This window comes from Pempheris klunzingeri, chromosome 6 (assembly GCF_042242105.1).
Source record: "Pempheris klunzingeri isolate RE-2024b chromosome 6, fPemKlu1.hap1, whole genome shotgun sequence".
NCBI classification, from domain to species: Eukaryota; Metazoa; Chordata; class Actinopteri; order Acropomatiformes; family Pempheridae; genus Pempheris; species Pempheris klunzingeri.
In genome coordinates this window covers 8,141,426-8,165,401 of record NC_092017.1, presented here as the reverse complement: position 1 = coordinate 8,165,401, position 23,976 = coordinate 8,141,426, and the positions used below count along the sequence as shown (strand labels likewise).

At 44.5% G+C, this 23,976-nt stretch overlaps 2 protein-coding genes across 4 annotated transcripts; one reads left to right on the top strand and one right to left on the bottom strand.

Moving 5' to 3' along the window:
• Positions 1-12,496: 12,496 nt before the first annotated feature.
• chst14 (carbohydrate (N-acetylgalactosamine 4-0) sulfotransferase 14) lies at positions 12,497-14,882 on the top strand. The gene is made up of 2 exons (XM_070832505.1): positions 12,497-12,814; positions 13,506-14,882. Exons 1-2 carry the CDS (start codon positions 12,521-12,523, stop codon positions 14,331-14,333), a joined length of 1,122 nt encoding a protein of 373 aa, XP_070688606.1. The 5' UTR covers positions 12,497-12,520; the 3' UTR covers positions 14,334-14,882.
• cep135 (centrosomal protein 135) lies at positions 14,839-23,870 on the bottom strand. Of its 3 annotated transcripts, XM_070832502.1 has the most exons (26): positions 23,721-23,870; positions 23,267-23,394; positions 22,993-23,183; positions 22,721-22,888; positions 22,456-22,597; positions 22,266-22,350; positions 22,044-22,172; positions 21,637-21,852; positions 21,476-21,541; positions 21,146-21,296; positions 20,827-21,056; positions 20,563-20,718; positions 20,338-20,475; positions 19,952-20,029; positions 19,671-19,822; positions 19,346-19,461; positions 19,106-19,260; positions 18,306-18,361; positions 17,991-18,159; positions 17,795-17,905; positions 17,484-17,669; positions 17,100-17,309; positions 16,798-17,000; positions 16,591-16,695; positions 15,536-15,691; positions 14,839-15,403 (listed from the first exon to the last, which is right to left on the bottom strand). In XM_070832502.1, exons 2-26 carry the CDS (start codon positions 23,377-23,379, stop codon positions 15,382-15,384), a joined length of 3,504 nt encoding a protein of 1,167 aa, XP_070688603.1. In that variant the 5' UTR covers positions 23,380-23,394; positions 23,721-23,870; the 3' UTR covers positions 14,839-15,381. The 3 variants fall into 3 exon arrangements, with proteins under 3 accessions (XP_070688603.1, XP_070688604.1, XP_070688605.1); XM_070832503.1 differs by lacking the exon at positions 14,839-15,403 and having other exon boundaries at positions 15,532-15,691; XM_070832504.1 differs by lacking the exon at positions 14,839-15,403 and having other exon boundaries at positions 15,557-15,749.
• Between the last annotated feature and the right edge of the window lie 106 nt (positions 23,871-23,976).

Below are 23,976 nucleotides of genomic sequence, written 5' to 3'. Positions count from 1 at the left end.
CACTCTGGCTGCCAATATGGCTTCAAGAGTTAATGTGAAACTCTGATCACATTTGACCTACAATATATGAGCAGCACTCCAAGATTTATACTTGTGTAATCTCATGCAGAACCAACGGGAGCAAACTTTAATTGTTACTTAATGACACGTATCACAGCTAATCACTGTGGCAGGTTCAGCCAGTAGCAATCTTTGACCCACCAAATCTGAATGGAGCAATAAAGGAGCAACACGCTACCAAAAGTGAAAATGTGACAACTGACCTACATGATAAAACAGAGCAGCTGTAATAAAGCCTGTTAGTTCCGGTATAATCAGTGCATAAGAAGTCATGAACCAAAGTTTTGTAACTAACTTTGGACTTTTACTTCATATCTTTATTTCCTATTGTCTTTCATGCCAGAAAGATAAAAAGCTAAAAAAATAAAAGAGCTAAAGATAAAAAAAGAAGCTAAAAAAAGAAAAACATCATGTTCTCTCCACAAGATAACCAAGGATGAGACTTGTTGACATGATGTCATTTTAAAATGTAATAAGGAGTGCTTCTCAGCGGTTTCTCAGCACTGCTGACAGATCTGGCCGTGTGTTTTGTTTTGTCTGTGTGTCTATTTGTGTGTGTGTGTGTGTGTGTGTGCTTGTGGAGGTCCACTGGATGAACTAAGTGGGTGAGATTACAGAGCTACAAAGCTACTCTACACCACTGTGCAGACAGGCGTTCTCAGGGCCCTGCGGGTATCCCTTTCAGAGCTATAAGTAGCAACTGGTGTGGGATTTCACTTTGCATGCTGCTCACTGTACCAGAGGCATCATGGGAAATGATACAGTAAACTAATTTCCCCGTTTAGATCCTCAACTCTGAAGTGTCCGTCATTATTTTTGTGTGGGAGAGTGCAGTGCATGTATTTATATACTACATATACTGACAAAGATATGTAAACATACATCATGTGGGAGTCTTTGACTGACGGAGTACAGAATTTACACTGCTTTGTATAAAAAATAATGTTTTAATCATCTAAACTGTAAAGCAATAGTTTGATATTTTGGGAAATACACCTATTCACCTACTTGCTGAGAGTTAGAGGAGAAGATTGATACCACTCTCATATCAGTACAGTAAACGTGACGCTGCAGCCAGGACACGGTTAGCTTAGCTTAGCTTAGCATAAAGAGTGGAAACAGTTAGCTTGGCTCTCTGCTAACAGCACCTCTAAATCTCACTAACTAACAAATTGTGTCTTGTTATATGTTATATGTCGTGCTATACCAGCAGGAAGTCACCGCTCCCGGTCAACAAACAGTCCAGCACCTGACCTGCTAAAAAACCACGTGTTGTTGTTTTTACACCTCAGATTTTGTTCAGATTGATGGTCTGGCAGGAACCTTTAGAGGGGCTGATAGCTAGCTGGCTGTTACCTTCTTGTTTTGTACTCTTTTTGCTAAGCTATGCTAAGCTAAGCTAGCAGACTACTGACAGTAGCTTTAAATTTGTCTGAACAGACATGAGAGTTGAATTCATCTTTTCATTGAACAAGAAAGCAAATAAGAGCATTTCCCAAAATGAGAGAATGGCACATTGAGTTTCTGCTGATTGAATATCATCTGATCTCTGCTTACAAGTTGCATCTCTGTAGTTTTTACATGGAGTTAGTCAGAGTGTTAGTTCTGAGACATACTACAGATAGATCAGGAGACATCACTTGCATTTTTAATATGGCTTAGTTTTGTTTTTTTCCTGTTTTTCTCATGTGGTCTTTCTTCTTTTTTATGATTGTCATTTCATACCTCGGAGCTTGGTGTCTCCATCAAAACAAACACCTTGGAAAGGAAATAGAGAAAAGGGGAAGCATTCTTTATGTATTTCTCTTTCAATAAAAATATGTCTCTAGGTTCAAGAGTTTGTCAATGGTTTTCCTCGTTATTATCTTTTCTAATAGAGAAGTGTGTGTTTTTACAGAGCAATTTATGAAATGCTAAATACGCACACAGACCTTTCTCTCTTTCTCTGTGTGCAGTGAGTGATATTATGGTGTGACACTGATGTTCTGTTTCCCTGCAGCATGCTCTTCCAGCATCAGGGCCCGTCCAGCACTTCTACTCTGGTTCAAAGCCCATAATGCACTGCCACGGGCGTGCTCACACACCCATGCGTGAAACGAGAAAGGACACTGTTTTTTTCTGCAGCGTAGACGACCAAGCGGTAGCACTCCACAGAGCAGCAGCCAAGCTAATGCTGGGGTTAATTCTTGCTTCCTGTGAGCTTGTAGCGCAGTTTGTTTTGGTCCTCTGGACTTAGACCCCCGCTGGTTTTTTCATCCTAGCCATCTTATCAGAGAATATTTCACATCTGTTGAACGCAAATTAACAAGCCGGCAGCAGAAAGAAAGCAGTGGGAAGCTGGCTCAGAGGAACTGCTTTTGAATTCTACTTATTCAACAAACCTAAAATGTGCACAATGCAGCGGCTCACTATTCTAATAACAATACAGCCTGCAAAGTCACACTCAGAGTGTTAAAGAGTAAATTCATGGATTTCCTAGAATGTCAAATGACTGCTTTAATACTGAATTTCATCCACTAGACTGTGTTGACTTAAGTTCCTGGAAACACGTTACATGCTTTTTGCCGTTTTTGTATTAATTTGTTCTTTTATTTCTTATTATTCTTATTCTTTACTGGACTAATCTGTGGTATGTGGGTGCATGTTGGCCCCCGGTCGGATCATGTCTCAAAACAGCTTGAAGGGATCAAACAAAAGCTAGTAAAAAGGTGATCACAGAAGTCGGAAACGTGGACACAGCACACCAACAGCCTATGTAGTCAAACCCATCACCACACCATGCAGTTCTTAAAGAGACAGTGAAAAGAAAAAACATTAAACTGAGGTCACTGTCCTGATGTGATCCCTGAATCTGCTTTCATACACTGTCTCTTTAAGATGTCGCTAAAAGCACTCATTTTTTCCTATTTACCTGGGCCTTTGGATTCGGTTACCTCTAAAAGCATGTCATGCTTAGTTTCCGTGGCGTCCGTTGCCATGGTCACTGCACACCTTGGCTGTGGTGAGAGAAGAAGAAAGTGAGCACGGAGGCTGCTGTTATCATCTTTACTGTAGGGGGGTTAATGGGACAAATGTGAGCTTTTAATGGGAGGAAAAGAGAGCAGAGACACGTGAGAGATCTGGAAGGGGGCACTGAGCGGTTACAGTGCCGGAGAAGAGCTGCAGTTAGACTGCCACATGTCTTGCTTTTTATTTTGCCCTCCAACGCTTCTAGCATTATCATCAAAAAGGCTCGGCTTTGTCAGCTCTTGCAGACTGGCTTGTCTGGGGCATGGTAGAGCCTCTGCTGTTTTCAAAGCAAAAATGAGCCTTCTGAGGCCACTGTGTTGTGGCTTGTTGGTGCAGAAATGGCGGTACTAAAAAGTCAGATGTACATCCAAACTGACAACACAGCTAAGTGGTTGGAGGATGCAGATGGAGCCACAGTTACAAATAAAAAACAGATTCTTAGAGCATTTGAGTTGACCATGTTCACTTTCAGCAGGATGACCCTTTGCTCCGTCTAATCCACGGCACAAATAATCACACAAACCACACCGACCACCTCTTATTTGCTTCTCATAAACTGACAGGAACCAACAAACCACAGTCTGCTTCCTGAACCCCGCGTCCCTGACCAACTGTCCGCAGCACGCCGGCTGAGCCAGAGGTTTTCTGATGTACTGCGGAAATGTGTATGTGTTATGCAAAACCCACAAGCACCCGGGCCGGCAGAGTAAAACCAGAGAGTGAGACAGTACTGAGAGAGGCGGAGAGGTGCCCGCTGTCTCCAGTGGGATCAGCATGCCGTGGGCTTCCTTCCTGAGGGTGACGGAGCCGGACAGACTCTCTCAGAAATGTCTCGCCCCAAAAAAAGGCTCTTTGTCCTGTCTGATCCCAGCCAGCGCAGAACAAGGAGTGAACAAGCATGTTTGGTAGTAGGGGTGTGTGAACATAGACAGAGAGTGTGTGTGGGGGGGGGAGACTGAATGTGATTGTGTCTGCTGGTGTGAAGAGAGTTATTGTGGATTCTCTGCTCTTTTTTTTTTGCTAGTCTGTTTATTTACATGTGCTGCCTGTGTTTGGCTGCAAGTCCCAAAGTTAAGCGTCTGTGTGCAAAGAGGCAAGAGTGTGTTTCTTGTTTTTTTCGGTGTGTGTTTGCAGTCATATTGCTGCAGAGGACATACTTGGGGAGCAGCTAGAGATGGGATGAGAGAAGCACGAGGAGCAGCCATGTGCTCTACAGAAGCAGAGAAATGCCTTTGACAAGGATACAGCTGCATCATAGTATGGCGGCGGCATAACACGATGCTGCGGCTCAGCACTCTCAAACGACCCAGCAGCATAACATCATTGGACGGTGACACCAGCTCTGCACCAGAGCGGGCCAGACGACTACCAAGGTCCAATAGCATGGCTTAGTGTTGTAGCGGCTAAGTGCCATAACCGTACAGCACAAGTAGCTTGCTGACAAAGCAGACAGACGAACGTGGCGGAGCCGTGTAACGGTTTACCTATTTCAGCTGCACAGCTCGAGATGGCTGCGCACCACTGCAGTAAAACCTTAGGGAACATCGATCTGCCCTTTTGCACAAAGCTCGTTTTACCCAGATGAACGTCGCCGCTGCCTCCGCTGTGGCTTTGGGAGAAAAATGGTGGAATAAATACAGAGACAAAACAGCAGGGTTCGGTTCGTTAGGTCTGTTAGCATCAGGTGCACTCACAGTGAGGAACAATGGCATGGAAGGTGACATGGGAAAGGGTGGGTAAGGGAGCACTTGTAAACAGAAGAACACGACCTATCAGGATGCATGAGGCGACAACGACAATACGGATGAATCCATGTTGCATAAAAAATAGGCTTTCACTACCATTTTATACCACCTTAGGGTCTACACTTGCATCAACATCAACTCTTTGTCCCGCTCTCATTCTCTACCTTTCTCTGAAGTTTGAGCAGCCCCCCGGTTCCCATGGCAACGTGTTTGGCAGCAGCCAGGGACAGAGGAGACAGATGCAACACAGAATCCACTCACACAACAAATCCTTATCACTACAAACAGAGTGAAACTGTCCACTTGGCAAACACCTGCATATGCACAAGCAGCGCATGTGCTTGCGCTGCTGTGGTGGTTTGAACAGAGAGTCAGGCCGTGCGCACGAGGACGACGGGGGAGTGAGCAAGTGCGCTTGTTGTTTAACACACCCTACGTGCAAAAAGCCTTGGGTGCTTAACTTGCAAACATGGAAAATGAATGTCAGAGGTGTGTGGTAATCATCTTCAAAACCAGACACACGACTACTGCAAAAACTGTGAAGAACACAAGACATGACATGGTGGCGTAAACTGGTAACAATCCAGACAAGCTGGGACAAAGGCCCTGACGTCAGCAGCTGCTGCCCCTGGTGAGCCGTCATTTTTGGATGAGAATATAAAGAGAGTTTCTTCAGGAGACGGTTCTTCTGGTGATGTCTATTAATGTTAAATTGATGTTTCCTTTAATATTTTCAGGACTGTCCAAGGTATCGCCAGAATGTCTCTCTCTCTCTATGGAAGATATAAAATGCCTGAATAAAAACGACTCAAACAGAGGACTATCAATGTCATGCCCATTACATTTTTTTCATTTTATTATGACTGTAAACACTTTCAGTAAAGGAAATACATCCAGAAATAGGCATCACATTTCACTTTCTTTGTTTGCTTTGCTTTTATCTTTGCATTTCTTGTGCACATCTTCCTACATCTGATGTTTTGAAAAATTGAGAGAATACCAATTTATACCTGAACACTTTGATTTTCGCAGATGCACATTAAGTTTGAGGGTTAAATGTACAGCAGCCTGGTGTTGAAAGCAATAGGACTCCTCCATTACAGACTGCTTTACAAGCATTCTTGTTATTGTCGCACTAAGTGTAGTTTTGATGTCAATCTAAATGTATCAAGCTGACAATAAACTTATCATATTCTCTCTCATTTTCATACCTCTGTCAATTACCTTCACTTCTGCGACTCACAGATTGTACGGGGCACAAAAATACAGAATAACTGGGCAAAGCCCCAACATGTGGCACTAGTGTTTGTGCAAATGTTCATGCCGTCATGAAAACAGAGCCCCGTGTGTGCAACTGACTGACCAAGTCCAGTTCAGCACGCTGGATCCAAACCTATACCAGCTTCGGTTAGAGCCGAGGCTTTGTGCAATAACAAGATTAAAGCTGCCCGCATGTTTCTTCAGAACTGCAGGACTTGTTAGCATGCTAACATTTGCTAATTAGCACTAAACACAAGATATCACTGGCAATGTAAAATGTTGGCCTGCTGGTGGCGCTACATGAAAAGTCAGCGGATCACCAAAGTCAGTAGGATTCATCCTCTGGGGAGCATGAATGCCTGTACAAAATTTCATGGCAATCGGTCAAGTCTGGACCAAAGTGATGGACCACCACCTGACTAGCCAACAAACAGTCACTGCCACCTCTGGACCCGACTGAAGACCTGGTTAGATGGACTAAACAAGCACCAGTAGTAGCCGTGGGTGCCACACTGGGCACAACACAGTCCAGCCCAGCAGGCTGCAGTAGCAACTAGCTTTAAGAATTATATAATGTTCACTTGTTGTTCAGTCACCATGCTGTAAGGTGTTCTTGGCATTTTTCTACTCTCTAGATATCCACTGGGTGCATGTGGAGAAACAATGGATGTAAGAATGACACGCAACATGTATCACATGACCATGGTTATATTTTCCACATTAGCCAACGGTTAAGTGACGAGGCTCAAGTGTGCGAGCAAACAACAACAGAAAGGCCTTCCTCTCCTGCCTGTGCATCTCAAACACAAACACTGTGACCAAAAGTCATATTTTCACACTAAACTAAATCACCCTGTAGGACATGAGCTGCCCATCGTGGTTTTTCCTGCACACAGAAATCAGAATGCACACAGAAAGAATAAATGGGAGCTGTACTTAAGGTACTACGATGTTATGCACAAGACCCCAAATCTAACACTTCACATCAGCTGGTTTGAACTTTCTCTATAAGAACGCCTTCTTACCGTCCTGCAGTCGCTCTGTGTGCGAGGGTATCTACGAGTGTGTGGCCGTCGTTCCACCTGCCTGCTGTCACTGTGGATCTAGGGCATTACCTGGAGTCAGGTGTCAGATGCAGTGAGGGCTTAGATGTGTGTATGCGTGCGTGTCTGTGCGTGTGTATGTGTGTGTGTGTGGATGGGTGTACAAGAGAGGAACAGGGTGCACATCCCTTGATATTCTCATATTGATGAAAATTTGATTGCTGTTCTGAGGCGCAGTCACGCACTCAGGAATGAAAACTCAGGTCTGTGTGGGTTTCTCGAGTGCAGAAGCGTGTTGGAGTGGAGCACATGCACGGTCTGAGGGGAGGAGACGTGTCAGTGGGGATCGGGGTAGCGTGAGCTCTGAGCGAAGAGAGATGGGCGTTCTCCTGTGTCTGTTAGTGCTGCTGTGCTGAGGAGGCACAAAGTGACACTTTGTTTGCTCGCCAGATAGCCAGTGCAGGAGAACAGAGTGGCATTCATCATTTCAACTGGCTGATGCACACAAAGGCTTTCATTGTGGGTTAACAGTAACCGTGTATGCACATGTGTGATTATAATGGTTAGTAATACGGCGCACAACAACTGCTTGGTAACGTTATGGCCACAGATGTCAGTTATAGTCTGTTCTGTGGAGCTTGCAGGCTTCAGAGCTGACCTCAGCACAGGCAGGTGGACTGGTGACTTAGTCCCCAGACTCCGGTGGCCTCAACAACAAACAACTGAATAAGAGCCTCATTTTGCCGTCATATTACTCTGATCTGGAGTCATAATGGCTGTGTGCATCACACTGCAGTCTCACAGAGGTATGGTAATGACGGGGCTTCACCAGCCTGCATGCTGCCTCTACTACAGCAGCATAGCACCTCAACGACACACTGACTGACTCAGAGCAGAAGACACCCCCCCCCCCCCAGCAAAGCAGCACCAACACATTCTCACACACAGATATTCACATCCAGTCTTAATGACTCCACTTTGTGTGTACAGAGGCCAGGATCCACCACCTCCAGCTATTCTCAGTGATACAGCAGCAGCCAGTGCACTTGACGCGTGGGACACCAGTCATTCTGAAGGTAGAATAAATGCCTTCATATATGCCGAGACTTTCTCTCACGCCAGAAAATCAAAAATTGAAATGTTAAGATGGAAAAATGTTAATGTATTTTTGATGTTTTAAAAGGATAACAGAAAAAAGGGTGTGGGGAGCAAACAAAGAGTCTAATTTAAAACTAATTTCATGGTAAAATGTGTATTTATAGGTATTAGAATAAAAACATGGCATGAATTAGACAGACCCTCTGATGCCATCTTCATCTACTGCCTGCTGCATTTCCCTTCTTGTTGTGTTTGATTATACACTGAAATCTCCGGTGTGACCTAAATGCCTCAGCCACGTCATCAGAATAAACTAAAATAATATATTATTAAGAGCACAGATGTGTTACATAAACATGTATAACCTTATCTAGGGACCACATTACAGAAGAGCTGATGATAACTTGCACCAGACTGAACAATTAGGACAGACCTCAGAAGGAATGAAGTGGTAGATTAGAACTACAGCTTTGTGCTTTAGACAAGGCAGCACTGACACTAATAATACTGATATCACTTGAGAGGATTATTACATCTCTGAGCGTTTACCTCTGTGCATTTTATTTAATTGCTAGTTTCTTTGCAAAAAATACAGTTTTGCAAGCAAAACATCACGCATGTGGTGCACCTAGACTACCCACAAGACAACACTTACATTTTAGTAGATTTTAGAGGCCATTGTTTCAAAGTTCATGTTGACAGCCGGCCCTTTGTTTCAAACAAGCTGGGTGTTTTTAGTTCTGCTTTTCAAATGTACAGCTATGTGCCTGCAAATCAATTGACATTTAAACGCACAGGGGGAAAAAAAACACAGTGAGTCAGAGTGTCTTTGTCTGCTTTACAGTGATTAAAATCAGATCCACAGTGGCAGTTTTATCAGAGGTCAAAGGGCGATGAATGACTCATAAAATGGATGCTGTCTGGTACAGTGAAAGCACTCCACTGATGTCTCTGAAAGGTGTCCGTGAGCCACCATTTGGGTGGAGGTGACATGATAACTTGGTCAGGTGGTCTCTTACTGTGCAGCACCTGAACGTTGCAGTGCTTCATAAAACCCTACTCTTCAAATCAGTGACAGTGACGTAGTCTTCACTGTGAGTGCTGTTTCCTCTGCAAGGCACGGGCCTGGTTGGCACCCTGCACACCTCCTAACATGTCACCTCTCAAGCAAACTCGGCTACACATTATAACTTAGACAGCCTCTCAATTACGCGCTGAGGCGGCCGACCACAAAACACACCAGTTTACTGAACCAGCAGCATGAATCCAACACCAGCAGCCTGAGCTGGCTCTCTGCCCACCGCTCCCCCAGCCTCACACAGCCCACTGACGGCCACAGTAATGCAGCACTGCTTTAAAAGCCTTAAAATGACGCGTGAAGGCATAAATCCATAATTTCATTTTTTTTTTTTTTTACCCCCCACCCCCCGCACATGTAGGCCCACACCATATGGCCTGTGCATGGCTTTCCAGCTGACTCAAACATCCTGACGTTTTAATAGCTGCATCGTGTGTCGTTTGCAGAGAGATCGCCGTGGTGAAAGACCACATCAACACAGAGCCAAAGGCACGGATCAATACCAGACCGTTAATGGCAGATTAGCGGATGCTGCCGCACTGGGATTACAGTCTATCAATTGCAGACTAAAAGGCGCACGGAGAGAACAAAGAATCTGGCCTCTGCTTTTCTCACATGTTATCACAGATTGAAGCCAACAATCGCTGCATCGATTGGCATAATTTTGGATTTGAAAAAAATAAACCATTGATTACAATTTGGCCGGTTGGCATCGGCGTTTGCGCATTTCAAGCCGGATCAAATCGCAAAGTCCCAGCCCATTTACAGCGCGCGCACACACACCCACACACACACACACACAAATCTGCGAAGGATGGAGCTGAAGATCTGAGCAGGTCAATGAGAAATGAGAGGTGGGATGCGGTGACAAGGTCATCAGCGTCGTGAAAATGGAAAAAGACAATCAGCAGAGACACAACGAACATGGCAGAGAGGAGGGAGAGGAGAACAAAAAATCCCTGCACCTTTTCTTCCCCCTTAACGCGAGTCCTCCGTGCGCTGAGGTGAGCCCCGCTCCGCCTGCTCCGGCTGCTCAGACCCTTTTGTGTTGCTGATGCTGCGGGTGCCCGACAGGGAGGCGCACGCACCGTCAGCCCCGCACAGCTGCACGCGTGCGAGCCGGAGATGGGAGGGTGTGGCGCTCAGTGCAGAGCGGACAGCATGAGCAGGCTCACGATGCGAGCACGTTACTGGAACGTCAGCGCGTGCCTCTCGGAAGCAATTAAAGACAAACGAGGAGCTGAATGGAAACGCTGCATCCGCCCCGAGCAGAGAAGAAGAAGACCACCACACTGTGCGCTCCTGAAGGTGTTAAACCCCGCTGGGGTGTAGTGTGTCCGCGGTTCACTGTGTGAGGAGTGACCTAATGTACCTAATGCAGGCCTGTTTGTGAGCACCGCTGTGCGTCCTAGTCACCCCTGGTTTGTATTTGTGGTCCACTGGAGCTTGTTTCAGCTGGTGTAATGCTGTAGAATAATAAAAGATGGTTTACGCATTATGTGGCTGATCACTTGTCTAAAATACCTCAAAGGAGCTGAGTTTCTTTGCAGAACACGAGAAAAGGTCATTGATGATCCTCAATCACCAATTATGAGTCTGCAGCTACTGCAGAATTACTGGAGAAGACTTTCAATTTAGTTGAATTCACTCAAAAATAACCAGCAAATAACCATTTTCACTATTTACTGACATTTTATAGGCCTAATTAATCAAGAAAAATATGGAGCTGATTGACTGAATACAATTGTTAGTTGCAGAAGTAAGTATCAAGTTCAATGATGAAATGTTATTCAATACAAAATATAGTCACTATTTAAAGATCTCACTAAAGATCAGACTATAACCTGAGAGCTTGTTATAGGCTCTAAGCATGAAGTAAGATTTCTGTTTTGACCCATCAGCCCTTTGAAATGGCACGAAAACAACATTTCAGCACTACACAAGATTTAGAAAATGTTTTCCAACTTGCTAATATAGCCGAGTTAAACCAACTGTACCTGGAAGGGTGCAAACAGCATTGTACATGTTTATGGTGACAGGCCTGACTAACAATAACCTACAGCTATAGATTGAAAAGTGTTTCCACTCATAAGTCATTATAAAAAATGTATTTCCTGGTCATATCACGGACCAGGGCCTGAACCCTGGCCATACTTCTGTACATTGATCTTAAAATTTGTTAAAACCTTTGATATGTTTTTTTGTTCGTTAAATATTGTGTAGGCCTTTACCAGGAAAAGGTCCTGGCATCTTAATACAGTGTGAAGACTGAAGATGAACCGGTGATCACATGCAGAGATTTCACTATTTAGATTCTGAATCAGACTTTTGTGGTAAAAGGTGATGTGAGCTCATCACTGGCTGGACAGATGAGACTGAGTCCAGCTGCTGCTCCTCCACACTGAGAGCAGCAGCAGATTTGGCTCTCAAGGATATTACAAGACACTGGATTGTGTCAAAAAAATTCACGCATTACTCCGATAAACATTCAGTGCCTGGAAAATAGTCCTGTGAACAGAGTGGAGAGTGGTTCAAATCTTTTTGAAAACTTTGAAAGTAAGGCCCCTGAATAACCCAAAATACACTACATCTGAACTACATCTCCCAGCTTGCATGGGGGCACTTCAGGATCCCCATGGAGGAGGTTCTGCAGACGAGCCCGCTCTCACCTCTCTCTGCACGGCCGAGCTGTGAGCATTATGACCCCCCCCCCCCCCTTCTCTCTCAGACACGTCGAAACCCTTCTGGCCGCATATATGCATGTATTATAAGGCATTTCAAGGAAAGAAAATTTATTAAATGTTGACCAAACTCACTTCAGATAACTCAAAATGGTTGTTTCAATAATTTATGCTTAGAGTGCAAAAGAGAGGATTTTATTTTGAAAAATGATGGCCGGATGTGTTATTGATATACTTATTATTCCAGTTTAGGAAATCTTGGCGGGTAGCAAAACATGCTCAGCGTATTCCAGACTAATTCTATAATGTAAATATTTGTCTTTAGTTATTGGTTTTAATCTAATAACATACATGTTTGTCAGCGGGCTTTTATTTTGACAGCTCATGCGGAAGTAGCCGTGCTGACGCCGTCAGACTTAACGTCCTCCTGAAGTTAACTATGTGTACGTGGTAGGTCACCGACGGTTCCCCTCAGACGTAGAGACTTAGTTAGCTGTAGATTGTAAAAGCTAAAAGGCTGTTGAACAGACAAAGTGGACAGTAAACATGCTGCCTCGCAGGCCGGACTACGGGGTGAAGCGGCCCGGAGGAGGGCGCAGCGGCTCGGTTATGAACTTCAGGACAACGGTGCTGAACTCGGGTTCCGGCCGCCGCGGCTCCGCCGTGCTGCCGTCCGTGCTGACGTTCCTGGTGATCGTCGCCTCCGGAGGCCTGCTGCTCATGATAGAGAAAGGAATGCTGAACAGCATGGAGACGCCTCCACCTCGGGGGGACGGCAGGCGGCTGGACCTCATCCGCCAGGCTGGGAGGCACGGCCCGGCTGTGGACGTGGACTCCCAGGTACTCTAATGCCATGCACCATGGGTGGTGTTTACCAAGCCAGTAGGTCCAGAGCAGCCTGTGGGGATTTGGATTTGTCTCGTGACTATTTCACACTATTAGAAGAAATGCTTCATAAACTGTGCCACCATCAGCCAAAACTACTAAGCTTCCTACAAAGTTCTGGTTTGTTATTGTTTTCACCAAAAGCCCCAAACATGTTCATTCTGTCATCATAACTTGATTTTAAAAATTCCTTCAGGGCTTTAAAGTTGGATCAGATGGCACATATGTGGTCCGATGCCAGCCCTAACTGTAGCTGTGAAGTGTGTGTGTGTTTATTTCTAACTCTTTTTTCCAAACATCTGCTCACTTTAAGGGGCATTCTGCCAATTTAGTCCATTGCACTGCCATAGCGTTGGTGCACTGTTAAACATAGATCAGGTTAAAAATTGATGCTGTGACTTTCACTTCCTCATAGTCCTTCATTTCCCTGGTGACCTGGTAAATACTCACTGCACACTTCCAGCTTGTGTGCAGGCTTACTGTATTAACATTTCTCATCTAAAACCCAAATGGACATAACCCTGATGACGTCACAATGACATCATTGGGGTGATTTCACAGACTTGACTTTAGATGGCTGTTTCCCACAGGCTGAGTAGTAATCTGGTGTACCTGCGTAAACCGACTGATTTGTGTTCACATTTAGATCCTCCAGGAGATCCGTAACCGCACCATCAGGACCATGTGCAGCCAGAAGAACATGCCCCACAGCATCTGGTCGCTGAGCCCCCTGCAGAGGAAGACGCTGCTGCAGCACATCCTGGTGAACGACCAGTACCACTTCCTGTACTGCTACGTCCCCAAAGTGGCCTGCTCCAACTGGAAGAGGGTCATAAAGGTCCTGAACGGAGCACTAGAGAGCGTGGACGTCAACATCAAGATGGACCACCGCAACGACCTGCTGTTTCTGTCTTCTCTTAAACCCGAGGAGATCCGCTACCGCCTCAAGCACTACTTCAAGTTCATGTTTGTGCGGGAGCCCATGGAGCGCCTGCTGTCTGCTTACAGGAACAAGTTTGGAGAGATCGAGTTCTACCAGAAGAAGTATGGCGTGGAGATCATAAAGCGGTACAGAAAAGGTCGCGCAAAGGAGGCGTCTGTATCAGGAGATGATGTGACCTTTGCAGAGTTTGTCCATTACTTGCTGGATGAGGACGTGGAGCGCATGAATGAGCACTGGATGCCGATGTACAACTTGTGCCAACCCTGTGCTGTGAACTATAACTTCATTGGCTCCCACGAGCGCCTTGAAAGCGATGCCGAGTTTGTGCTGCAGCACATTGGAGCGCCTCCCTATGTTCACTTCCCAGAGAGGCAAACGTGGTACAAGCCAGTTACCACGGAGACATTGCACTATTATCTGTGCAGCTTACCGCAGAAGCTACTGAGGGAACTCCTGCCCAAGTACATTTTAGACTTTTCCCTCTTCACGTATCCTCTCCCCAACACAACCACTGAACACTGCCGGCATTAAAAATGCAATGTTTTATAGTTTTGAGATAATTTTTTACAGAGAATCATTTGTACTATTTTTATTCCTAGGGAACAGACAGTATTTTGATTGCTGTTACACATTTTTACTTGTTTGAATATCATCGCAAAATGCTGGTTTTTGAAAGAGATGGAGACTTCAAAACCACTAACGGTTGAGATCAGCCGGGGAAAAATAATCATGTAAATTACTTTGTCCTATGTCAACATGTCCCTGTCATGCACTGTTACAGTAAATCAACCAGTTCAGTATATATTGATGTAAATGCATTTGATAAGGTTGTGAGACCAAACTTTGTTTTCTTTCTTCATCTACACACCAGAGAACGTGAGGGCCTAATGGCCTCAGTGAGCATTCAGTGGTTTAGCAGGCTAAAACACCAACCGTGTACTCACAGGGCTGTGGGTTTTAAATCAAGCTTGATCCTTTGTGATGGATGTCACAGCCTCTCCTTCCCATCAGTCTCTATTTTTCCAATAACTCTGGGCTTTTTACCTTGTAATAAAACAAGTTCAAGTTTTGTGATGTACATCACTGTGGTTTATGTAATCTTATATTGCTTTATTTTGTGAATAATTTAAACATCATTAGAAAAACATGAATGTTAAGAATAATACACATAACCACAGGGCTGAACAAACACTTCTCTTGCTACATTTATGAGGCTGTAGTTGCTGAGAACCCAAAGATGAATCCAAATAGTATCGATGACTGTAATATACTGACAGAGAGGGCACTTTTGATCCATTTATGTTAGTAGAGTCTATGGGACGATGGATATTTGGACAGAAAAATGGCATTTGTTGGCAAATGTTAGCTGTCATTAGCTGTAATAAAAACCCAGGCATGATTTCATCCCGAGAGCCTGCGGCTGGACCAGTAAAAAAACAAGGTGGCACTCAGGTAGCTAATCAATACCAAGACTCACAGAGGCCTTCACAATTCACATCCGGACTCAAGACTTCGAGCACGAGCTTCTTATGGTTTACGACTCACGCATCAACGCCTTCATTTGTGTATCGTTCAGTCGTTATTCCTTGAAGCTCACACTTCTGAAAAGAGAAAGAAAAGAGACTTTAAGTTTTTGGTGAAATAAGGAAGAGCGAATAGTTATGTCTCATCATTCTTTGGTTTTTATGTAAAAGCTTTTGTTTCTGTTAAGAGCTACACCTCTAAAGCCTTACCTGTCTGTTGACTTATCGGTGGAGCGGTTAATGGTTCGGAGGATGGAGCGTTCAGGGGAGATGTGATGAGGACTGGTGGAGACATCGAGGGGCGACGAACTGTGCAGGGACGAGAACGACAAACCCTGTCGGCGCATCTCCTGAACTGCCCTTTCACTGAGGACAGAGACAATGAGGCGAGGTCAGAATGTGCCGTTTGTGCCTCCACTTTCATCTGTTGATGGAAATTGCGTTGTTTACAAGATCAATGTATAACCAAGATGTGTCGTCTGTTATCACGGAACATATGTTACTTGCATTAATCAAAGAAAACACAAAGCAGTGACGATTGGAAAGTAAATATATTCAAGCAGATGAACATCAGAGAGGCAGAGGATCATCTTGACCTGCGGATACCAGAGTGTGTTTAACTAGGTTTGTTACTGCATTGAGTTACGGAGGGAGTCTCTGTCTAATAGGCTGCCTGCCATTGCTGCACTAGGAACACAGCATGGCACGCAATCCCATCTTTTATCTCTAACCAGATTCTCTCTGACTTTTTTGGTTATGGACCAATCAGGAACAACCTAGACCAGCTTTTATGATAGGAAGCTGAATATCTTTGATTTTTGGACTGTCTGTCAGAGAAAAACAACCTTATGGGAAAATAATTAGTGGATTAACTAATAAAAATAATCATTAATTGCAGACCTCTGTGAGGCGTTAAAATGAAGAAGGAGAACCGTCTAACCTTAACCAAACTTCAGATGAATAAATTGCTCAGTTTTGAGCTGCACACTTTCAGGCTACTTCACACATAAAATATTAACAAGGTCTGTTTTTGCAGCCTAGTGAAAAACTAGCTTAATATGGGGAAATGATCCAGTTTGTGAACACTGTTGTAGCTACAGAATACATTATACATTAATGTTAGTGGAGTCACAACACAAAGCTGATACAAAACACCTCTCATGGTAAAACTGACAGAGTTCATTTGTGTCAGACTCGCAGCTTTGGTTCCACTCCTTCAAATCACACTGTAAGAGTTGAAAAGTCAGCATCAACCAGTCGCTCACCGTTCAAAACGCTCAGTGGTCAGCTGTCTTTTCAGGACGTCAATCTCCGTCTGCAGCTGGGAGACTTTACCGCGGAGCTGGGCCACCTCCCTGGCATGCTCCGCACTGAGTGGATTCACACACAAATCACAATCAACTGTTTGAAAAGGGCATTGTTACAGCCAAGTCTTACAGTGCATGGCAACGATCTTAATTGGATTTGTTTACGTTTTGCTGTCAGACAGGGTCAACCGATCCCGTAGGACCTTCAGCTCCGACTCTCTCTCACTGGCTGTCAGGTGGGTTTGGAACTCCTTGTGCCGATTGGTCGAGAGAAGGGTCTCAAGGTTGCGGACGGTCAGCCTCTCACTGGCCAGCTGTTTCTTAAGTAGCTCTGCCTCCGACCGAACATCCTCCAGTTCTCCTGTGACCTAGAACCATGCATATTTATTTACGCACAGATAACTGCCGCTGCTCGTTGACATGCCAGAACTACAGCAAAGTTGATCAAAAGTGTGTTTAGGCTTCACCCTCTCCAGATCCATGCTCCTGGAGGTGAGCTGACGTGCAGTGAGCTCCTTGCCGGAGTCCAATTTGACACAGAGCTCCCGGACAGATGCCAGATCTGAGAGGAGAGTGGCCTTCTCCTCCTGTGCTTTGTGTAGCTCTTCCTCTAGTCGGGACATCCCGCGCACTAACGAGGACACTTGGGCCTCATAAGCCTGCAAAGCCTGTACATGCTGGGGAAACGTGAAACATATATTCATGACATGCTCCTGTGAAGACTAACACCTCGGAGAGCTTTAGTGTCCAGTAGAATCTAAAACATTACAGCACACCACTTGTAAGTATGTAAAACACGTATTTCCCCACAATGTGGGAGTATAAGCGGCTTCTTCCATCCCATGTCCCACCTGCTGGATCTCTCTCCCCTGGTGGCTGACAGTGTCGCGGAGGTGTCTGCGTTCTGTGTCTGAGGAGAGCAGCTCCAGGCGGATGGAGTTATTGAGGCCTTCAGCCTGCTGCAGCTTCTGCTCCCGCTCCTCCACCTCGGAGTGGGCCATCCTGAAACGCTCCAGCAGGTCCCTGTTCTCCTGCTCCTGTGGGTCCACACACAGCAGTCAGCTGGCATACAGGCGAGGGTGTACAGGGTGTCCAGGCAGCTGCTAAGTCTGATCAGAAGACTCTCCCAGGCCAAAGCATCAGAAGGATAATATCTACTTGCCTTTGTGGCTATCAGGTTCTCTATTCTGGACACTTCGGAAATGTAAGAGTGGACTCTTAACTTCAGCTCATCCTTCTCATGTAAAGCCTCCTCCATCTCCACGTGGACGGCCTGCACAGACAGACACAAAGCAGGAGCTGTGTTATTTCTTTGTCTATTCCATCACTGACTGATGCCTTTGAGATTTATTATGTACTTGGTTCTCTCTGGTCATTGTAGCCAGGTCATCTTGTAGCCTCCTGTTCTCTCTGATTGTAATTTCTTTGTCTCTCCTGAATCCAGCCAGCTCCTCCTGGCACGCATCCAGCTGTCTCCTCAGGCTGGTTATCTCCCTTTCACGGCTGTTCAACGCCCCCTGCAGCTGACTGCCAGAATCATTTACGAACATATCAGCTCATATCATTTCAGCTTATTTTGATTTCTTGTATGTGACATTTAGTTGTATTAAAACAATTTTATATATATATATATATATATATATATATATATATATATATTCCACAATACTCACGCCAGTGAGTTCTCCAGGTTTGTGACTGTGACTCTCACATCTTCAAGGGTCTTTTCCTGTGTTTTTCAGTGGTCAAAAAGAAACTGCATATATGAGATGCTTACTGAGTGGCAGTACAAGAGAAACAAATCTATGAAGCAAAAATGTCACTCGAGTTAAATTATGATTTGCTGTTTGCTTAAGAGGAAATAAAATCAAACTCTCTGCACCATAACGACTTGCATAGCATCATATCTTTTGCATTGTGTTGAATCACATTGCATCACAATAGGGGTGAATTGTACTGAATCTCATTGATAACTGGTTAATATGCATCTTTAATGAATGGGATCCTGGACAATGCATGGAAATGCCTATTCCATCTGCCTCAGTGATGAATATGCACATCCCTAAACCGATTAATTTACAAACCTGATTCCAATGTAAGCAATGGGGACAAAATCCATGCAAGACTATATTTCCAAGTAAAAATTAAATGGGTTTCTTCACAGGTTAGGATCATTTTAGTGCAAAATTCTGCCAGATTAACAAAAACAGTGATCTAAACTTACTGTACTTACTTAGGTAACAAAATACTCATTTGATCTGACAAACAACTGCTGCTGCTGAGGTCCCATATTGACTTTGGTTAAACTTTCTCACATTGCATAGGTGTTATGAACAGGAGGAATGATTACAGGGGCTAATAACCTGTTCAGTGTGCATATGGGCATATATAGTATGTGAGTATTGTTTTAGTGCAGACTTGAAAAAAATGTTCACCTATCCTTTAATAATTAAAGTTTGCTGGTCATGGCTACCTTTTTAGATCGCTCTTCCTCCAGAGCGACCAGTTTTTCAGTCTTGTGATCCACCTCATCTTGCAGGGCGTCTTTCTCTCTATCCAGGGCAGAGATGGACTTGTGAAGGACAACCACTTCCTCTTTGTGCTTTGAGCCACGCTGACTCAGCTCCCCTGTCAGACAAAACAAAAACCAGTCACAGTACAAGACCAACTGTGGCAGTCCACCCTACACCTCATAAACTCCACAAATACCCACCTATTTTCTCCTCCAGTTTCTCAATCTGTGCATAAGCAGCATGCAGCTCATTCATCTTCACAGACAGCCTGTGTTGGGTATCAGACAGTGACTGCTCCATCTGCTCCTGAAGCAGCCTGCAGAAAAAAAAAACGTTTGTCATTTTCAGTTCAGAATATGCATTTAACACACTTTTTAGCAGCAGACTAATGAGGCCATTCTTAAAGAAAAGCTCAGCATTATAAGTGGATATAGCAGATATACAGTTAACATGAATAAACATCAGAGTTTCATAGTTATATTGTTATTTTCTGCATTCTTATTTGGCAAGTTTCCCAGCACAAACCTCAGAGCATTCGACTCAGCCCTCTGCTGGGTGACCTCCTCTGCATTCTGGACCAGAGTAGCGGACCGAAACTTTAGCTCCGCCTCCACAGCCTCCTTGTTCTCGTTCAACAGACACACCTGTGACCGCAGGTCCAGTCTCTCCCGCTCCAGCTGCACACCAAAACACACAATGTGCCGGGTTAAGATACAGCAGTACAAACCCAGTTTGGACCAGAGTTACAGTAGTGAATATCATATGACAGTGTGCTGGGACTCAGACATTGTCAGCAGCTGGCTTACACTCTTCACAGCCGTCTCCAGGTCAAGTATCCTCCTCTCCTCTACCTGTCTGTCTGTGAGAGCTGAAGTCTGGGAGACCTGCAAAAAGTTTTAATACATATGACACATAAAGGTTTTATATGTGTATGTAAGGGACTGATTCAAGATTTTATCTTCAAATGCTGAGTTTTTTCTGGACCAAAGGTCCAAAATCCAAAGATATTCAATTTACTACCACAGAGAACTTGTGAAAAAATAATATTCACATTATAGAAGCTGGAAAAGACTGGATATATTACAGATTTAGATCTACTTCTCTATTATAATGGATAAATGTTTTTTCTTAACTGATGATAAACTAACTGTAATGGTACACGGAAATCAAGCACACCATGAAAGGAACTAACCTTTAGTCTCTCCATCAGTGAGTCTCTTTCAGTGGTTATCTGCTCAATTTTGATTTCTGACCGGTTGAGCTCCTCCTTCAGTTTCAATAGGTCAGCTGACATATCTGTGCTATGGGCCAGCTTTAGGTCCTCTTGAGCCTGAGACAAAAAAAACCCAAACACATTTGGTCCTTAAGTGTAAACTTCGAAGTTTCCACCTGGCAGAAGAATGTTTCTAAAACTCACTTGTTTGAGCAGCGTTTTGAAATGGTCTCTCTCACTGCTGAGCACCTTCACATTGTTCTGGATGTCCTCCATGTGTCTCTCAAAGTCCAACAGAGCAGCTTGAAGTTCATCTCTTTCTTTAACTAAACGAAGCACTTCTGTCTCTGCAACACCTCCCTAAAAATGTGAGGCCATTTTTTACTTTTTAAGTCACATTTATGTGATTATGAGCTGAAAATCTGTTTTCTTTTTCTGTCTTCTGGGTTTTTTTTCTCCATCTCTTACCCTGGGTCCTTTGGACCGAGGACTCCTGCCCCTGCCTGGACTACGACTGGGGCTAAAATCCAGGCCTTGAGTCCCTCGGGCTCTTTTGTAGCGCTCAGCCTCTTGGCGGTAATAATCCCTCTCCTCCTCTAGACTTTTGACAAATGCATCCAGCCGCGATGGGGAGCGTTCCCTCCCACAAACACCGTGTTTAACTCGCATCGTCTCCAACTCAAGCACGAGGTCTTTGTCTACGGAACAGCAACACTCAGTAATAAACGTCATTGATGTAAAGCTGCTATAAAAATATGTTTAATGATACAATCAAACTGCTCCATACCAGCTGCCATCATTTTCTCCATTTTGTCCTGCAGTCTGATTTTCTCCTCTTCCAGGAAGTTCACCAGTCCCTCCATTTTCTCATTCTGCTCTTTGAGCTCCACCAGCTGGTCTCTAAGACGGTCTTTTTCATAGTCACCTTCAGACTGCTCCTGAATTCAATCATGTACAAAAGATTATGTTTTAAGCTTGTGTAACGACACAACATGGGACACATTTTGGCCACGTACAGTGATTTATGTTATCTCAAAGAATGTCAGTTATATAAATAATTGTGAGTAGTATTGGAATTAAGAAAATATACTAATAACAGTGTGTTTACTGTACATACCCTTCTTGAGTTTGTGACGATATCCTCCAAGTCTTCTATAATTTTTTGTTGCCTTTGAATTTCATTCTGTTGGAAAAAAGGAGATTTCAGGTTTGATTTTACATTTTCATTTTATTTATAGCATCTTTATATATATTCTCCCTGCTTTCTCACATTCTTACTTTTGTTTCTTGCAGTTCCATGTCAGCAGTTTCCAACACACGCTCCTTGTCCATCTCCATCCGCTTCGCGAGGTTGTCTATGTGCGTCAGCTCTTCACACAGTTCCAGATTCTTTAAAGACAGGTTGGCCACTTCGGTGGAGGCGTCCTTCTTCTTCTGCTGCAGGCCCTCTACCTTCTGCTCCAGTGTCCTGTTGGTTTCCTGCAGGTACTCAATCTGCATGACACAAAGCAGCAGCTGACAGTCAACACACCAGCAGGAGGGTGGGCTCAAGCAGCCATACAGGCCACTTTTCCTCCAGAGGAACTGGGCTTCAGACCGAGGATCTCTGAGCACGTCATGCTCCAGAAATATTATGTGCGTATTTATGTATCAGAGTAAATATCCCATACGACTGCTACGCTTGCCTGAAGGTTAAGATGAGCAATCAGTTTCTCGTTGCTGATGTGCTGAGCCTCGAGGGAGATGACATCATGAGGTCGTCCTCCACGAAGAGAGCCATTTAGACGCTCGATCTCTTTGTTCCTCTCATCCACCTAAAAGTGAAAAAATTAAAGCAACATCTGGCCACTTCTATAATAGCATTTAACATATCACAGAATTAATTTAATCTAGTTTATTTGTCTTACCTGTGTATTTAAGTGTTTTATGTATTCTTGGGCATTTTCCAGGTCTAGTTTGACCTTTATGATGACTTCCTGCAGCTCATGAATTCTACAAACAAAAATTACAGCGAGTCAAACAGATGTTGAAATGCAAGCATCTGCAACCAAAACACCACCTCTCTGAATGATACAGTTGTCTCAAGAGAAAACAAACCTTCCATCTGCCAGCTGCAGCAGGTCAGCTATATACGGATCATCAGGCTGCAACACAGGATACGCTGACGCAGAGGAGGGAGGTATGAGCTCATCAATCTGCATCCTCTGACGTCTGAAGGGGATGCTGCGTTTCTTTCCACCTGTCAAAGTGTGAGGCCAAATTTGATTTTCAATACGATTCATCTGGAAAAATGCACCAACATTTACCAAAGCACAATATAACTTTCAATATGTTTTCATCTTAGATCAGAGCCCTGCCTTACCTGGAGTCTGCACCACAGCTTGCATGTTCTTCTCCTGCAGCTGTTGAATGCGCTCAGCTTTAGATTTGCTATCCTTCTCCAAGCAGCGAACTTTGTGCACATACTGATTGTTCAAAAACTTCAGGTCGGATGTCTCGTGGTCCAGTTTTCTGATGTGAGCCTTGAGCTCTGAAACAGGACAAGATTGTAAATGTTAACACACAAGTCCTCCAGGATGTAGGAAAATGTTTCTGACTGAGCTGCAGAGGGGGTGACTGGTCATCAAGGCTTGCCTCTGGTGACCCGGTCCTTCTCCTCCCTGAGCCTGAGAAGCTCCTGGTGCAGCTCGTTGTTCTCCCTGACAGTCCGGGCATTTTCTGCCCTGTAAGGCTCCAGAACAGCATCAAGGTTTCGACTCTCCTTCTCAGTTTTCCCTGCTGAGAGTTTGGCATTGCGCAGGCTCTCTGTTGTGTGGACCAGGTCACTGTAACACAGAGGAAGATCTGTCTGAGCTACATCTCCGCAGCCGAGTGAAGGAGAGCAGCTGCAGAGGGTTTTAACTTTCACCTGAACAGTTTCTCCACTAGCGGCAGTGACTCTATTCCTAGCGGCTGTCGGTAGCCCAGCTGGTCCAGACGCTTCCTCAAATTGACGAATTTCCTCTCTGCGCTGTTGTTCATGACCGTGATGTGGCTCTGAATTTACCAAGAAACAACAAGGTTAGACTGGACATTTATAATAGTGTGAAACAACCAGCGTCACTTCAGACCTGTATTATTTCAGGAGGGTGACGAACAGTGGCTAACCAAGTGCTAAGCTAACCTGCAGTTAGCTTGGTAACTGACGTTTGTTGATAGCTTACAGGCTAATAGTTAAGCCAGTATTAGCATTATGTGTAGTTAGCTAAACAACGAGCACTACCTGCTCTTGAGAGACATAAAGTAGCATTAGCCAGTTAGTTTGCGTCGTACGGCTTCCGTTAACCAATTAGCGTTAAATCTCAAAGTTTGCCTCAGCTTACCGTGCCCGGAGGGACTCCGCTTTCCTGACAGCTAGCCTAACTAACGTCACATCACCGACATTTATGTCTCACACGGACCAGTAACTTGCATTACAAGTTAAATTCTGGCATTACATTTTGTTCTGCGTTAAAGGAAGATAATCAACAGTTGCTGAGTTAACATGTTTCCGCGGTAAAGGGGTTTGAAAAGAGCGCCGACGGTCTCCGGTTTGTATTCGTCACCATGGAAGTGAGACACAGAGGAGCAGCGTGGTTA